We start from the raw sequence: 19,073 nt of genomic DNA, 5'->3' as shown, positions 1-19,073 counted from the left end.
ACACTGCTACCTGTGTGATCAGCAGTAACGTGCCATCACCCGGAAAAATGGTCCTGATGACTGCAGCAAATTTTAAGCCTTTTTCATTGTGTCTCATTCCACACAAGGTTCAAGTGAGGAAATGCTGACATATCACTCACCTTATTGAGCACAAGTAAATTATCTTATTTTGCTTCTTTCTTGAAAGAGCTTTACTAACTAATTTTCTATTATTTTCAATACACATAGGGATTATTCATCTCTATGCAAAATGAACTTTTTGCTCAACAGAAAATCTCCTAGGCATTTAAACAGCTGAGAAATGCTCCATATTCTTGGGCATTTAGTTTTAGGAGAGCGTAGCATGAGAGATCTAGCTCCGTGTCTGATATCTCTCAGCATATTTAATTGTTGTTGTGCAATGATCATATCTGAAGTTGTCTGCACTAGGTCTGATAGAATCAATATTTTGAGATTTTAGGATTAAGGAGATGCCCATCCTTCAGGCTGCAAAAGAAAACAATGTGGATCTTCTGAGAGAGATCTTAGCATCTGATAAATGTGACCCTTTCCAGAGAGGTAAGTACAAAGACAGAGTGGTGAAAATTTACGAAAATTGTTGCACATATAACTGCAAAAAAGATTCTGTAGCCCATTTCAACCAGTCAGAGTCTAGTTTTCATTGTTCTATTACAATTTCAAAAATATCACTGCTCACATTTACGAGGGCAGTCTCAGTGGAATGTTATGGGCTGGAGCTTGATTGCAGAGAGTCGAGAAATGCGTGAGAGGAGAGAAAACTGAATAGGTGGCTGTACACACGTCATTCAAGTAGTTTGGAGGCAAAGAGGAGTAAAGAAATAGGGATATATTTCGGGAGAGCAGATGGGTCAAGAGATGATTCTTTCAGGATTGGTGAGATGTGTGTATGTTTAAAGTAGGAAGGGAGTGTGCCAGCGGAGAAAGAGAGGTTGAAGAGGTAAGCTAGAGGCAGATATGTAATGGGGGAGTGGGAGGAGAGCAGTTGGGAAAGAATAGGGATAAGGGGGCAGGTTGTAAGGTGAGATATTGAGATGATGTCAGATACTTCATCCTTAGTAACTGGGGAGAATTAACTGAGAGTGCTTTGGGAAGTGTAGGAGAAGGTGGGTGGGGTGTACAGGGCCTGGATTGAGGAGATATATTGCTGATTTTACCTTCAAAGCAGGTGGCAAAGTCATGGGCTGTGAGAGAAAAAATAGGAGGGGAGATAAGTGAGCTGAAGCTGGTAGAGAGGTACTGGGGTTAGAAAACTGGGTGGCTATTAAAGAAGAGAACTAGTTTGGTTGATAGTGAAAGGGAAGTGTTGTAAGATGATATAATGGATATAGCTTGCATTGGAGAGATATTTCCTCCAGTGGTATTTAGTAGTGCGAGAGCACTTTTGCGGGTATTGGCTCGGTGTGTCATGGTCAAAGTTTGGATTGCCAGAGACTGTAAATCTGGATGGAACTGCATTGGCTAGGGCAGAAATGAGTGTGTTGTTATAGAGTTGGGCAGCCATGCTCAGGGGGATGTGGTAGGGTTTTCCGGCGCGGACATACCCAACACAGTAGAGAGCAACGAAAAGATAACGATGACAACAAGACCGGTCATGTAGAAATTGCAACTTAATGACAAGGGGTGTTTGTGGCAGCTTCAGTTTCCTGATACTGTAAAAACCGACCTTGCAAAAGCTGGGCGCTAAGAAATCACGTCACCTGTAATGGTTCGAATGCAAGCTGCGGTTTTAAAGCGGCAATGGCTGGGTCCACGGCTCCAGGCTGAGGAAGAATCGCCCTTTAGCAGAGAGCTGCAGGGAACGTAGTGTCAGAGGAGGTAAACCAGGTTTCTGTAATGACAATTGAGGGAATGTAAAATGCATAGATCTCGGGTGGTAGAGAGCTTGTTAAAAACAGAATTTACAAGAATGCACAGAAAAAGTAGAAGGAGAGTAGTGGATAAGGTTGGAGGTATTGATAGTAAAACGTTGAGGGTAAGTTTTGGTGTGGAACAAGTTGTGTGATAGATGGGGTTTCACGGGGTCCAAGGTTAGGTGAGATATTGCCAGCAGTCAAGAAAAGAAGCAGGGCGAGAAGGAGGAAATGGAAAGATGATTTGCGAGTGTGAGTTTGGCTTCTACTTGTGCAGGTTGGCAAATGAGGTGGTTGCAGGAAACAAAACAAAATAGTTCATGGATGCAGGTTAGTGAGGAGGGAAGCGGGAGATATGAATAGTGGCAAGAGAAATAGGTAGAGATGAGGAGTTTGGACAAATGGGGGGTAAAAGTGAATAGGAAAAGGTCAGCTAAGTAGGTTCATAGTGGAGTGATGTGAGAGATGTGGATGAATGTGGATTAGTTGGGGTAGGTGTTGAGAGATTGGGAAGGAGCAGTTGATCCAGGTAATGGTGGAGATTGAGCCTCCTTTGATGCCCCCTGGCTTTGTGTAATTGTGTAGGTAGTCTCCACTGTTGGATATATATAGTCAATGGGTCTGGTAGCTGAACAGAGATGGTAACATCCATGACAGTTGAGCAGAGTTGGTGTAGTAGCTGAATAGAGATGGTAATCAAGTGGATTCTAAAAAATAGCCCTGATTTAGTGCGATGAGACTCCTCAGGACTCATTTTCCACCAGTTTCTACAAAGTCTCAATGCTTTATATTTGTCAGTATACGTAAGGTAGTTGTAGGGTTGAATAATGTTCATTCATCCATCGCTAGCTGCCGTCCACATGACACAATGAAAGGCAATGTCTGATTGGCTGTTATGGGTTTTATTTTGTTTTTTATAGTTACTTGTACTTCCATTAAAACAAAACAAAACAATTTTTTTTTACCATCAGATAGTAGTTTTGCTGAGTATCAATATTTTTGGGAATAAAGGGGTTATAGAGGTAATAGCACAATGGTATTGAGGTCTCACCAGTGATTTACTGCACAATGTGGTCTCTGATAATATGGTTATGTCACCGTTATTTCGATTAGGGGCTTTAGGAGAAACGGCTCTGCATATGGCAGCTCTCTACGACAACCTGGAGGCGGCTGAGATTTTGTTAACGGAGGCTCCGTTCCTACTCAACCTCCCCATGACCTCTGACACCTACCAAGGTTAATGCAAACATTGAATTTATAAATACTTCATTATTCTGCAGGTAGGGAGCTGGTACAGTTTTAAGTAATCATAGTTTAATACACTTTAAATATACAGCTCTTCACTCCCAAATTCATTAGTGCACAGAGTAAGCCCTCCAATATCATTAAAACACAGTCACATTGTCCCTGAACTTTCTTAAGTGTAATGTCACTCACCTAAAAAACAAAAACAAACTTACACTATTGGGTTGACTTATACAGATCCCTTTGTTTATAACATTAAAAGTCTTATGTCTGATACCTTAACCTCTTTTACCTTCTTCATCTTATTCAACTATAACCTTAATGTAACAACACGAGACTTGAATAGGGCACAAATAAATGATTTTTTCACCTCCACTATGGTGGAGGTGAATAAAGCAGCCAGACCGACGTGTGCCAGGCAAAACCCAACTGTCCTAGCATATCGTTAGGACTACTCGCTGGGGAACAACCAAACCCCTGGGTTCAAGTGGGGGACCAACCAATAAAACCCGGGCGCACATATCTACCTGGACGGGGCACCACATCCTAATTCTACTGAACCCGCCCCTCCTCTGGGCTATAAGGGAAGCAACCACAGGGCAACCCACAGGAGCGGTACCTGAAACCGAGTCTAATAGCCGATTCACTCGAAGAGAGGCGGGTTCACCATACCCAATACCGTAAATGTGCGCCCAAACAACCACTGGCCGTCGACTGTACTGCTTTTCCGGCCAATACTCCATCCAGCTTCTCTGAGAAACATGCCTGCTTTCAACGCTGATAGCCATCGTAACAGCATCCAGTCGACTCCTTTGTCTCCCAGGAACCAAACGAAACAGGGAGGGTGGGTGGGCAACATCCAGATCTGCCAAGACTGAACAACACTCCGCCCATCCAACTTATAGCCCTATACCCCTCCCCTATGACACCGGATGGGCATACCAAATAGGTAACTATTAACACTCCAGAGAATAACTCAGTTAAAGATACAGCAAAGCTTTTATTATCCTTCGCTCCTATGCAGATCTCAGTTCTTATTCCAAGACCTTTTCACTATACCATGCCTTATCTCTAGCTATCCACTCATTATCTTCTCATTATGCTGAATTTTCCTACAGGACAGACAGCTCTGCACATTGCTACTGTCAATCAAAACATGAATTTGGTGAAGATGCTGATACAGAGAGGAGCTGATGTCTCTTCTCCAAGGGCCACTGGCAGCTTTTTCACTTGGAAGCCTAAAAACCTCTTCTATTTCGGTATAGTGATAATGTCATCTACAAACTATCCAATAATAGTAATCATTTTCCATTTGTATAAATTCTGATGCCTTTACCTACCAACAGGAATTTGTCTCCTCAATACAATCTTGCAAATTACTTTGAGTATCGGGTAGCTTATTTTGTTTTTTAGCTGAACCTATTTCAAAGCATGGGGTAGCTGTGGCTGAACATCCCTATTCATAATTATCATTCACCACTTTAGTATGGTGCCTTAAATCATATTTTGGCAAAAGTAAAGATCTGGGGGTTTGAAAAGTGGAGATGTTGCCTATAGCAACCAATCAGATTCTAACTGTCATTTTGTAGAATGTACTTAATAAATGATAGCTAGAGTCTGATTGGTTTTTCAAACCCACCAGAAAACTCTCAGCTTAATACATTTACCCCCTGACCTCAAATTGCTGCCAATAGCATGAAACACTGCTTGTTTCACCATCACCTATGTATTACATCAGTGTTTCTTAAACCTGATCCTCAGGACCCCAAAAGGTGGGTGTTTTCCTTATCTCCTTAGGACATAGAGAAGTTACAGTTATTTATAAGGGATAAATAATAACTGCAGTGTAAATATGTTATATCAAATGAATCCATTGATAAGTTTAGCTACTAATGTGTAAAATGTGAAGACAGAAAGTCTGATGTAAATGTATTAGAGGGTTTTGCACATTCCAGTGTGAGAAGATAGGATTGTCACCTATGACACCTTCAAAGAACTCTTGCTGTGAGATATATCCTGACACAAGTTAGTTTTTGGACTCCTGAATAGACTTTGTGGGGCCGGTCACAGCTGGACATCCTTGCAGCCCAAGGCAGCATTTTGCAGGCCTATACAGGTATATAGAAATATGAGCTTCAAAGGAAAATATCATCATAGTTCATATTTTGGGAAACCCGGGTGTAACTCCATACTGAGGAGCAGAAATCACACCAGGGTTATGAATGACAGGTACGGGTGGTATCCGGGAACAGTTAAAATCACCTATCTTTGGAAAAGGTATGTCACATTGTCATAACTCATAACTCCATCATGTTTGGTATCAAAAGATGGACAGAGTGATAGTGGATTTATTAATGATAAAATTGGATCAATGGGACGCTCTACAAAAAAGTTAGATCACATAGTAGAATTGGTTAGTAAGTCAGGCAACATGCAAATGGTGATTGAAAAATGTGTCACAAGCCACAACCCCCTGGGGATACAAAGAGGTGTGGAAGTATCTTTAAAAGGCTGAGACCAGGTATAGCAAGGGGTCAGACTTTTTGGGAAATCAATTCACATTGATAAGCTATCCATCTTCCTTGCAAAGACTTGGGATGCCCGGGATGTACCCCACATCTGTTGAAGCAGCACCCCCTCTCATTGAAACTCCATATCTGCTGCTTACATAGCCCAAGCATCAGCATGACATATTGATACATTGCAATTTTTTTTCCCCAGGGGAACATATTTTAAGCTTTGCTGCTTGTGTGGGAAACATGGACATTGTCAAGTTACTTATAGAGAATGGGGCTAACCTGCGTGCTCAGGACTATTGGGGTAAGAGACAATGATGTAACTCTATGTCCTTCATACAACAATGAATAATATTGTGTTGCTATTCTCAGATTGGCTACTCCCTACTTGCAGGAAACACTGTTCTTCACATTTTGACCCTGCAACCCAACAAGCCTGTGTCCTGCCAGATGTATGATCTCCTCCTGTCGCTGGACTGTAAACAGGGCACCCTTTGTCTGGACAAGATTCTGAATAACCAGGGCCTCACGCCGCTGAAGACGGCTGCAGCTGAAGGGAATGTCACTGTGAGGGATTTTTCTGCATTTCTCTTAGGGTGACAGTGATGGGAAAATACATTGAAGGAGGAAGGAAACCCTCTATTTGGCATTAATAAATATCAGAATATGTATTACTGGACTGAATAATATAATATAATATCAGATTTTTTTCACTTGAATAGAGCGGATGGAGAAGCAGTAGAAGCCTTAAGAATTTGCTAAAATGGAAAAGAGGAGGTATAGCCCATAGCAACCAATCAGATTCAAGTTATTGTTTTAATGATAGCTAGATTCTTCTTGGTTGCTATGGTTTGATGAATCAACCTCTGAGATTGGCTTGCAGTCTCCTTGGTAATGCTTTGTAAAGAATGATAGTGGACACTATTAATGATATAAAGTAGCAGTGGAACTGAATTATTACATGGGCTGTCACTCTGCTACCAGCAACCCTGTCTGTTTAGGAACAGCCCCACTGTACCTCTTTGGTTGGGTTGTCTCCTGAGACCACCACTAGTACCAGTTTGTCTCCAATAGGTCGAAAGCCCCTTTCATATATTTAAGAAAATTACTTTTCGGAATAATCAGTTATGAAGAGAAACATGGCATTGTTTATAAGCAGGAACAGATATGGGTAGTCATAGATATGTTCCCAAATAGCAAACTCCTGTTCTCAATTTAAGAATTAAAACACAATAAATCCCAAAATTCCATAGCTTATTGTATCTATATGATGAAGACTTAGATTTGACTTCTGTTCACCATTCACTTCTATCTGTAGATGTTCCAGCATATCCTGAAGAAGGGTGTCCGGACAGTGCACTCGATGGGTCCAACATCTTACACTCTGTATGATCTGACCGAGATCGATTCCTGGGGGTCTCCGTGTTCTGTTCTCCATCTGCTTGTTACCTCGAGCAAGGCTGAGGTACACGAGGTTATATTATATTTTTACAAGCTGCATTTTGCCTTTACTAACTTTTAAGTCTGTGCTGTTGCTTGACTGGCCATTCTTTTATATGTATGTAGAAAGCAGGCTCCTCCCAATTGTCACACATGACACTTTAGAAGTATATGATAAAATATATGACAGTATTTCAGTGAAAGCAGAACACATTTAGATATAAAGATCTCCTCAACACCATTATCTCTCTCTCTCCAAGGCACGTCGAATTCTGGACATTACCCCAATAAAAGAGCTGGTGAACGAGAAGTGGCAGAGGTTCGGACGGCCCTATTTCTGGTTCATGGCCGCTGTCTACGTGCTGTATATGATTTGTGTCTCTTTGTGCTGTGCAAACCGACCTCTCCAACCTCTACAGAACTCGTCAACAAATCCCCGGGATATAACACTACTAGTACAAAAACACCTTCAGGTTGGACAATCTCTGAAACATGTGTCAATAATGCAAAGAGCTTGAAGGCAATGAGCTGGAACCAACTGAAAGTAGAACCACCATCTACAGCATAGACGGGTTTGGGGAATTGTGGGAAATGAGGTTCACAATGGTACATTATCTCAAAATTATTGTTGAAACACATCTGTATGTATTATTGTAGTGTCGGAAGAGGGTCTGATTTTTGTTTTTACTGGCTGACCATTTTTGTCTTGCTAATGAGCATTAAATTAGAATTTTTCCCAATCACCATCACCATTTCTTTATCAGTGTTAGTAAGTTGACTGTCCACTTGCTATCCTCCAGGAGATAGAGAGTTTCTTTCCCACCATCTGCAGCCTCATTGCATACTGAAAAATAGAACAATTTTTAGCACTTTGGCGAACAACATGAGAGGGGGACATCAGGTATGTGAGGTGTAATATGAGTTATTATATACAACCACATTTTGTTCTGCAAGGCATCTTGACCCATAGACCCACTAGCATAGCCCCCAACAGTGCTGATTGTTGAATCAGAGACGTTCACACTGAGTACTTTTTGACTTTCTTTTTTTTTGTATTTACAGAGCATTTCCTGTTATGTTTAAGTAAAATTCTTGTGTGTTTTCAGGATTCATATAACACCCCAATGGATGATCTAAGATTAGTGGGAGAACTGATTACATGTATTGGGGCGCTGGCAATGTTACTCCAAGAGGTATGCTAAAACTTTTGTTTCTTGTCTGCATACTACTTACCCATGATTAAGTAGGTTGCCACAGGTGGTAGGGAATTTAGACTGTAAGCTCCAATGGCGCAGAGACTGATGTGAATGATTACATTTTCTCAATACTGTCCTCCGTAATAGGATATATAAATAAACTATAATAATAATATTTCCGTATACACTCATAAGCTCAATTAGGTGCATCCTATAAATGTAATTAGTATCCAAATAATGATTTGGAAAAAGTGAAAAAAAAACTACGTCTATATACACATATCTCTTGTAAACCAGGAGAACCATAAATATTTTATTTGCCTATGAAATAACTGAATTTTTTAATGATTAAAAATGCATTTATAGTACTCATTGCAATTACAGCATAACAAAGTGTTAATGTGGTAATTTTTGCTATGGCAATAAAATATAGCCTTATAATACTGTACACAAGTAATGCTGTTATATATCTATAAACGACTGTAAATAATATCTGTATAAATGGTGAACTGTGATGTCACAACTTTAGTCTAATTAGAAGTGTTTATAAGGAATAACGCATCCAACCGTAAATTATTACATATATTAGAAGTCACAGAGTATCTAGATAATTCACAGCAAGGAATGCATTATATAAACACAAGAGAGCCAATCAGAAGATAACGCCATCATTGAGCTACGTCTGATACATGCAGAACAGGCAACATAAGAGAGATTTATAAATGTTGCATAATCCAAGAGAGGAAGGAACCCTCATATCATATATCCTGTAATAACAGTTCAGCAAACCAAGGGCTCTGGTTTAAAGAATCTACCTATCCATTCCTGTCTCCAATGCATTTACCTTCCTCCTGATCAATTTCTGTTTATTCCAAATATAGCATTTGTGAAAACCAGTAAATAAAAATCAAACTCCCACCACCCCACAAACAAAGTCAATCCTAGAACCATGCATCACATTTTAGGAAAGGCAAATCTTTTTTACACAGATAACTCCACATAAATGTCCTCTACTCAAGACATTCTATAAATGTTTTCTTTGTCATCATAATGTGCAATCTACATAAAGTAGATTGCACAATTTGAGCCATGATGGAAATGGTCTGGACACCCTACAAAACACCTATAGATGAATTAATGAGACATGTTTGAAAATGATTATACTTACAATGATTCTACTGTTAATCAGATACCAGTATTAATGAGTACCCGAAGTATCTCGTTACTCCAGGACACGGTTTCAGGAGGACTGTTTCACTTCATTCTGTGAGTAGTTTTTTCAATAATTGTACCTGCTCTTATCATTAGCCTCTATAATATTATTATTAGTGAAGTTATTATATAAGATGATATTATACAGCTGTACTGTCTTCCTTTGTGTCATCCCCACAAATAAGTCTTAAATTGATAGTTTCTTAGGATTTGGGTGACTTAACATTCACATTTTGTCCACATATCGTGGAAGCAGCCATTTTGTGGGTCTAAGAAATACAGAGGAACACACACCATATATTGGTGTCAGGCCTTGTTGAAGACTTAAATAAAGGAGGTCACTAACTGGTATTAGCACTACTGGACTAGCAGGTGCGGAGTCTAACGTACCCCTGGTATTCGCTAGGGACCCCCGCAAGGATTTTTGGACTTCGCTGCGCAGGGTACGCAGGTCGCGGTCCTACTAACCAGTTGCCAGTGCAGTGATAAAAGGGTCAGACGGTCCGGGTCAAGCCAATCGGGAATGCAAGGTACAAAAGGAGAATCCAGAAGGGTAGTCAAACAAGTCAAGGTCGCAGGAACAATATCGGACAGGCAGACAGGAGGATGGTCGACAAGCCGGGTCACAACAGGAGAGTGGATACACAGGAGAATGGTCAGGGCAGCCGGGTAACAACAGGAAACAACAACTGGAATGCTGGAAACAGAAACCTGTTACTCTGGCACCCTATTGGCGCCAGAGCCAGGTTTAAATAGAGGCAGCTGGAAGGAGATTGGAGAGCCAGGAAGAGGCACGCTATGTGACAGGTAGCATCCCGTTGCTAGGCAATGGAACGGAGCAGGGCGCATGCGCCCGGCCGGGGGCTCCGGCGGAATCCGCAGCGCGTCTGTTGCTAGGCAACAGAGCGCTCCGGCTAGAGGAGGAAGGCGTCCGTCCCCGTATGGCAGGGGAACAACCGGGACGGCGCCTGACAATTGGTTTGATCCACAAAATGACTGCCCTCATTGGGTGCAGAAGTCAGGAGCAATTTAGATAGGGGGGGGACTCTTACAACTTTTTGCATCAAAGCAAAACCTGCAGATTAGAACATACACAGAGTTAGAACATCCTGTAGCCAATTCCTATTTGTATTTATATTCTCCATAATTCTTATCCATTCCATCACTAACCACCACCACAGGGTCATGTTCTGTTGCTCAGTTTTGCTGACACTCGCCCTGAGACTGACAAATTCTGAAGGAGAAGTGATCCCTATGTCTTTGGCCCTGGTATTCGGCTGGTGCTACGCTCTGTATTTTGCTCGTGGATTTCAGATGCTGGGACCCTTTACTGTCATGATACACAAGGTTAGTGTCTGCAATGCAACTGAGAGACAAAGTGGGCCCATCTCAGCCAAGTCTAGGCACTTAAAAGGTACATAGACATCCTGCTCACTGATAGTTATTGGTGAATTAAACTGCTTTATGCATTAAAATTTTTTCATTTACTTGCATTCAATGAGCATGGAAACAACAAGTGCTGCACACTGGACTTTACACTGTGTATACACAGCTTTTATGAAGCAAGCTTAAGTTATCTCATTATGTTTCTGATTTACAGATCATGTTTGGAGATCTCCTGAGGTTTATCTGGCTCATGATGGTGGTCATTATAGGCTTTGGATCAGGTATCGATAAAGTATCTTGTAAACTTCTGTCGTGAACACCCAGCCTGTCCTAGATACAGCTAGGACAGCTGGCCGTGACTAGCGTTACCTCAGTCACTTAGCAACGAATACACCTTTTGCCACCACAAAGGATTTACTATGGTGTTCTTACTTTCACCAAAACCACTTATTAATGTTTCACACTTAAATCACATACACATGTAGCATGAGCCTCCCTGAGCTTCGTAAGTTAAGAAAGAATCACGGAGAACACACTAGATTAAATGTATTTAATCTGAAAATGTTTCCAAGGCTTAATTACAAAAATGTTAATAACAAGACATACAATAAGTTGCACAAATAAGTTTCGGAAAATAAAATAGGAAATATCATCATCATCATCATTAAAACCAGAGTCACTACTTACTAGTTAAGACTTGGCGTGTGTGAGGGAACACAATTGAGAAATATGGGACATTTTAGTCTTGATAGACCCCCTCATGAAAATGAACAATATAATGTCTAAAGCATAAGATTTTAAACCTTTTTCCACATAGCTCTCACTTCCCACCTTTGGAGGTTAGCTATCAATAAGCACAGATTGATCTTCAGAGTGTCACAGAGCTTTCAAAATGAGTTAGGGATGTCCTGAGACCTGAATGTTTTCACCTCTGCTCGTTTGGCTTGGCTGGTCAGTACATATCCTCTGCATATAAAAAACTCCTCAGAGATGCTTATCTGTCCTTGGCTATTTTCATAAGATTATTAACACTTGCATAGGTTCAGGCTCATGTCATTTAGCAAAGCACACGTTGAGATTACATTGCAAGGTCACATACCATATACATTGTCATATCTGAATATTTAGGGCAGATAACAATAATACAAAAAAGTCACAAATTCATTCTTTGCTAGATGACAATTGTTATAACAAAGTATTAGGCTAGGTACACTCTATAGGGTTTTTTGCTAATTAGAGGCCCAATCACACCATAAACGACCGTTCAGCCCGATACCGCAGTGCACGCACCAACGATGAACAATTATCGCTCCAAAGCACATTGTATGCTTTCATTCGATTTTTAAAGTGAACTAAAAATCTTGTTCAGCAAAGGAACAATGTTGTTCCAATCCTGCAGTGTGTATGCACTCATGGCCGGCAGTGTCCATAGATCTCTATGGAGTATGCAGAGTCACCATCTTCTAAGCCGATGGTTATGACAGATGAAGATCATAGATCTGACGGCAAACCTTGTGTTTAGTGTGTACACATAAATCGGCATGCTGATCGGGACTATTTTTTTCTCAGTCATTGGCAAAACCATTAACGTTATCGCATTGGGGGAAAATTTCTATAGTGTGTACCCAGCCTTAGAAAACCTGAGTGTTTAAGCTTCTATAAATAGCAGATCAGACTTGTGGGTTACACCATGCACATTGCAGCCCTTTCTGTCAATACTTTACCCATGGATTTTTTAGAGTATTACACAGACTAGTGCTGATACAGACAGCCTGTTTCATATTTGTTTGAAGACCTCAGTGTGTTATATGGTGTCTTAGTCAGCATGCAAAGTGTTAAAGAGACATTCTACTTAAAACAATGAGAAGAGTTAAGGGGATTGTTAGGCATCTTAGGGACAAAATTATATTAGATTTCTTTAGCTACTTCATATTATATCATTACTACATTAATGAAAATGTGACATGACTCTTGTACTCTTGTGACATGTCCACCAATTCTCCATAATAGATAGTAAAATAAGACATCTTAAAAATTCTTTCCTTTGCCATACTGTTGTAAATACACTTTGTGCACTCATAAGCAAAGGAAAAATAGTTTAAATTGGTTTCTATGGTTACCTGCACACCAATACATCATAATGTCATTAAGATTTGGAGACACCTCCTATTCAGTTTTTAATGCACTAACATGTTCATTTTATAAGAGGTATACAGACAGCAATTATATATATGTTTATGATGGGATTAAGCTCAATGGCATTTGGTAAGCTCTAGCAAAAGCAAAATGTCCACCTAAAACCACATAAATCTCAAAGCATAATATTAAAATGTGTAAATATTCAGTGTGAATGAGCCAAAGTACAATTCTGGACAGCGGCCCACTCTTCAGCGCCATAATAACTTAATGTGTCTTTTTCTCCCTTTCATTTTAGCTCTTTGCATAGTGTTCCAGATGGAGGACCCCACACAAATGGGAATTTTTTACAGTTACGCCATGTCTCTCTACAGCACGTACCAACTGTTCATCAATGTCATCAACTCCCCGGCCAACTACAGCGTCGACCTCCCTCTAATGTTCAGTATTATCTACTTACCCTTCACGTTAATTGCTAACCTCTTGATGATGAACCTGCTAATCGCTATGATGGGGGAAACTCACTGGAGAGTGGCCCAGGAGAGAGATGAATTGTGGAGAGCTCAGGTGAGAGGAGATGAGTGAACAAGCTGCTCTTTGTTCATCTAGCAATCTACAAAAAGAAACAAATATTACATTAAACATTTAATTTTTTCAAGTAGCGCTCTGCACAACCACTGTGCAAACCAGTTTTGATGTATTTTCATAGCAACACAAAGAAACAGCCAACATTTCTTCATTACTTTCGCCCATCCACTCATAATTTCAGCGTACTAAAACATTAGAATCACGGTAGAATCCAATTTGTTTATGTTTTTATACATGTAAAGAATGTTTATAGATTATCAACCATTACATAGCACCAACATATTCCCCAACGCTCTACAATCAGAGCCATACCCCCATATAGGCAGTTGGTAGATGACCATGGTCTGCCTGTGTGCGGACCGACGGAGCAGGAATCTTTTTCATTAAATTTACATTAAATAAACACATAGGCCAAACTCGCTGCGCTCTTTGGGAGAAAAGATTAATGTCTGATTTGGTCATATTAAGGTGGCAAAATTGGACAATAAGCGGCTTCTATGTCCAAGGGGACCAATCACATTCGGCATTGTTGGGGCTGGTAGTGGGGTTAGAAAATTTCCCCCTGCACAGACTGTTAGGGACCACCTTCAGGCATCTTCCAACCCTTTATACAAACATGTTTAATAATGATCTTCTAGGATCTGTTCCCTTAGTATTATCATCGGACATGAAGGTGGTTTATGGGGCATGCAAACTTCTATATTATCCCAGCTGCCTGATATTGGCTCTGATAATACAGTCTTTATGACCAGAATAACGCACATTATCTTTCGTCTAGTGCAGTAATCATAACATTTAGGTACACAACACATCCAAGCCATGTTAATAATGGTTTTGTAACATATCAATTGTAACTTTTGTCCTGGATATCAAAATTCATATGATACAACCAGCCTGGTCCTGTAACATGTGCACACACATACGCTAGTGATCACGCACACTCCTTGAACTATTATAATTTACCTAATAACGAATAATTTCATTGTTCAACACAGCTTGCAGCAACCACAGTGATGTTGGAAAGTAAGCTTCCGAGATACTTCTGGCCTCGCCTCGGCATTTTTGGGTCAGACTACGGCTTTGGAAATCACTGGTATTTATGGTGAGTACTTTCCATACATCTAGTTTGGAATAATAGCGATGAGACATTGGTCACTCATTTTCATACTGAGATCCTGGAAAAAGATTATATTCTTGTAAATAACTCAAATGATTGTGTATGAAAGTGAATAAAGTTGCATATTTGTCTGCCGAGCATATAACAAGCATGCCCTCTCTCCATCTTGGAGAAACAAACAATCTGTCCAGCGATTTGTGGGAATAGAGAATGGAATATGACCAGCTAGCAAAAGTGAAGAGTCACTTCAAAATCCACTCTACCAGAACTTTTGGACTATCTCCTAATTACAACTTTTAGACTTTTCCCCATAGATTACTGCTCAAGCCTAATAGTTATGGGATATGTGGTTTAGAATTTATGAAACCAGATAGAAGAAGGAAATTAAATTTCTGCAGTGATTATGTCATACACAAACATACGATCAGGAAGTGGCTCCTCCTACAGTCACTATGAGGAGCATTGCTAAACAAATAATGAGGAGGGTAATTACATGGTCAATGTGCGGTCAAAATAAAGCCATGACAATATCTTATGTAATTTAGTATATATTAAACACTGAACTCCAAATGACAGTAAATCCCTTTAATTTAGAAATCACAATGTCCAAAGCTTTCTGGGTAATAGATCCCTTATGTGTATGTCTTAAGTCATGCTAGGAAATATAATTTAGAGCTCATGGGGCCCTAAGCAACATAGTGGTTTGGTCTTGCATCCCTTTTAATTTGTCAAAAATCCTACTGGGCTGTAAGCGGTAGGTTGCCTAGTGGATAATCTGGCAATGCATTAGCATAGTCTACATCTAATGTGTCAAATTTGTATTTTTAATGTGGGTATTCTAGTGGTTGAATTGATATTTCATGAATAAAATAAACTAAATATAAAATGTTTGGCTGGTAACAAGCATCACACTGAAAGGCTGCTGTCCTTTCACCTCCGACAATGTGTAAAAATCAAGAGCAAGATTTACTAGAACTTCTAAAAAGAAACAGTGAAAGGGTTGCCAATCAGATTCTAGCTGTCATTTATTTAGTACTTTCTGAAAATTGATAGCTAGGATTTGATTTGCAATGGGAACACTTCCACTTTTCCTTTTTAGAAGTTTTAGTAAATCTACCACCAAGTCTTTTTTGCGTAGGCGGGAAGGGGGGGGGGGAAGTGAAGTGAGACTCATTCACCCCAATATTCTATCTTCACTCACCCTAAAGGTGGCCCAATATATATAGTTACCGAGGTAAAGAACATGCAGTCCCCTCCTAACAAGCCACACATGCCCCAAACACCTTTCTGTACCCAAAAGGAAAGAGTAATTATAAGAAAAATAAAACAGAAAGACAAAATAAAGTTGACTTTAATACCCTTTTCTCATTCAATGGGGGAAAATCCCCATTCGAACATGTATTAATTGTTTGCTGATCATTGTGTTGATCAGCTGGCATTAAATAATATTAAAAAAACTTGGAGCGGTTTCTCTAAGAGGACATTGATCACATCCCTCTGGCTCCAAATAAACAGGGGCACACTTATTTTAATAGTGGAGTGCCCTCATTCAAGTGTATCATTTTTGATCTGCAGAGAAATAAGATTGAAGTAAATTAGAAGAAGGGGTCAGAGATCTCACCTTCCCAACTCTGAAATTGCTCATACCTACTATTCAAAATAAGAATCTGGAACTATTGCAAGTTTGTGAAAGGGGTCCTGATGTCACAATGGGGTAACATCTAGTACTTCTGAAGAACTAGGCCACCCTTCCCCTCCCCTCCCTTAAAGACTCCAATTAATTGCAGCACGTACCAGTTCCCTACATTCTAACCATTGGGAAAAAGGTGCCAATGGTCGGAACGTTGTGACAATTCCTTCAAATCAGGGTTGTCCTGACTACATTAGGGCAGTTGGGAGGTATGGCTAAATCACCAACATAGGTGCAGTAACACGTAGCAGACCGCAACAGTGCAAGGTAGACTGTATTAAGCCCCCAAAATAACTACCTTAAATTTGTGTATAGGTGATGTCACTGGATTCTAGAGACTCGGTAGCCAAATTCCTATGAATATTGGTTCTGCCTAAAAAATGACTGTCACCACTCTGCATAGGAGACAGGCAGGGCCATTGTTACTACTACTGACTTTAAGTAGATATTTAACTAAAATCAAGAATCTACTTAAACACAACAATTACATCTGTGCCTAGGCCTATTAAATACATTAGTATGTTCATACTAGGCAGTACCTGTATATATTAGTAATATGTGGATTTATTTCAGTGGAACGCGTAGGCCTACCAGAGGATGGCAACATGCAACCCACTAATCACCTCTTTGACATAGAACATTATGTAGCTTTGCTGGTTTTATGACAGAAGAGAACATAGGACCACCCATCTTAGATTAATTAGGAAGTTTATTTTTTTCCCTTTATTCAGTTAATTTTCTCTGCCGAATAATAAGTAACTTTACAAATGCACTGTAAAGGTAAAGAGCTGCCTCCCAGCGTCTGGCAGTCCTAGGCACAGACTTACTCTGCATTTAGTTAAATTGCACTCAGAATAAACATAAATCTATCTTAAGAGGGAACATCTTGAATTTAAAATTCTCTCTGATTCTCCAGCTATATGCATCTATGTTAAACTGCCCTCTGTTTGTTTTAGCGTGAAGAAAGAAATCCAGGAAGACCAGAATCTGTTGTCCGTGTCACCACAGCCCTATGTATCAAAGGACACAAAGACAATCATCAAGAACTCAGCTGGTTTTGCGAATAAAGACAACAAAGAAAATCTAGAGAATCTAGATCCTCTAGCCCAGAGGAGGTCCAGCCGGGGCTGGCAGATCCTGCGACAGGCAACCATTGACCAGTTACAGGGCAGTTCTACACTGAACACAGACCAGGAAATCTATTATATCTAGTAATAGAAGTACAACTTTCCCCAGGACTGATGCGTGCATCTGTTGGGTCACCTCCCTAGTTCCACCCTCAACTTCCTAACTGGTGTAGAATGGGGGACAAGACTCCAGCTTCTATTCTTGGAAGTGTGGTGCTGGGATTTAACAGCAGTAGTAACAATGGTCCTGCCTGTCTCCTACGCAGAGTGGTGACAGTCATTTTTAGGCAGAACCAATATTCATAGGAATTTGGCTATCGAGTCTCTAGAATCCAGTGACATCACCTATACACAAATTTAAGGTAGTTATTTTGGGTTCTTAACCAATAATAATAAAAAAAAGTATTACAGTATTGGTTCACGTCCACACAATGGCTACCTTCACTCTGTGCCAATGATCTCTTCACAACTGCTAACCCACAACTGAAGTGGTTTGAGAAAATCACTAAGGCATTTAAAGTGTGGAATTCCACATTGTTACTACCTCTTGCTGGGTGTGATACATATGTTCGACAGTTACATGATCGACATTTATGTTGTAGACACCATAAAATAGACAGGGTTGGAAAGATGACAATAAGGACACCAACAGTATTATTAAATTGACATTTGGAATGTAGGTGGTATTATTAAGTCGACAATACAAATGTCGACAATATTATTTGTTCAACAATTCAAATGAAGACAGTATAATTAGGTTGACAATAATATCCCTATCCCTAACACTAAACATTTAATACTTTCTGCATTTGAATTGTCAACCTAATAATACTGTCGACCATGAGAATTGTCTACCTAATTGTCGACCTGATGATACGGTCGACATTTGAATTGTCGACCTAATAATACCGTCAACCATGTGAATTGTCAACCTGATATTACTGTAGACACTTGAGTTGCCAGCCTAACATTGTTCACTTTTGAATTTCAACCAAATAAACATCTAGCCTTCAACTGCATACCCTCTTGCTTCAGCAGGTCATTTTAAAAAGTAGTCGCTGAATGTTGAAAAAGCATAGAAATTTTACGAGCCACAGACAGCACCTCCTTCACTGTCTTCTCATTTTTTAACAAATTCTGAACAAGCAAGTTTTGTGTGCAAAGCATGGTACATGTTGGAATTCACCCAGTCTTAATGCACACACCATGTTCGCCCCATTATCAGCAATGAATAATCCTGGGGAGAGTCTTAGAAGAATAAGTGATTTTGCTATGACATTCCAGAGCTTTTTCCAACAGAGTGACAGCAGTATGCTTCTTAGTGAAACAGAGATTGTCTTTCCTGTATTCGACTTTGATCAGCACACCCCGATAAAAAAAATATTTCTTGATTTTAAAAGTATTTGAACATGAAGGCAATTGTGTGAGGGGCGTATCACATTTGAACTAGTAAGCAACCAAAAGACAGGGTGCTGTGTTGACAGTACAACCCAAATAAAACAAAACATTTTCTTTAACAAACCAAATGTATTAATTTGAATAATATTGA

The 19,073-nt window shown here is 39.9% G+C and overlaps 1 protein-coding gene across 1 annotated transcript; it reads left to right on the top strand.

Moving 5' to 3' along the window:
• The first annotated feature begins 460 nt into the window (after positions 1-460).
• LOC142160176 (transient receptor potential cation channel subfamily V member 6-like) lies at positions 461-17,609 on the top strand. Its single transcript, XM_075215121.1, has 14 exons — positions 461-558; positions 2,985-3,107; positions 4,235-4,375; positions 5,838-5,936; positions 6,027-6,199; positions 6,951-7,097; positions 7,333-7,545; positions 8,179-8,265; positions 9,458-9,534; positions 10,662-10,827; positions 11,081-11,147; positions 13,301-13,569; positions 14,586-14,692; positions 17,354-17,609. The coding sequence occupies exons 1-14, from the start codon at positions 471-473 to the stop codon at positions 17,607-17,609; spliced, it is 2,013 nt and encodes a 670-aa protein (XP_075071222.1). The 5' UTR covers positions 461-470.
• The last annotated feature ends 1,464 nt before the right edge of the window (positions 17,610-19,073 follow it).

The sequence above is a fragment of the Mixophyes fleayi genome, chromosome 6, assembly GCF_038048845.1.
Source record: "Mixophyes fleayi isolate aMixFle1 chromosome 6, aMixFle1.hap1, whole genome shotgun sequence".
Lineage (NCBI taxonomy): Eukaryota > Metazoa > Chordata > Amphibia > Anura > Limnodynastidae > Mixophyes > Mixophyes fleayi.
The sequence above is the reverse complement of the archived record's forward strand: the minus strand, read 5'-3'. Positions and strand labels throughout refer to the sequence as shown.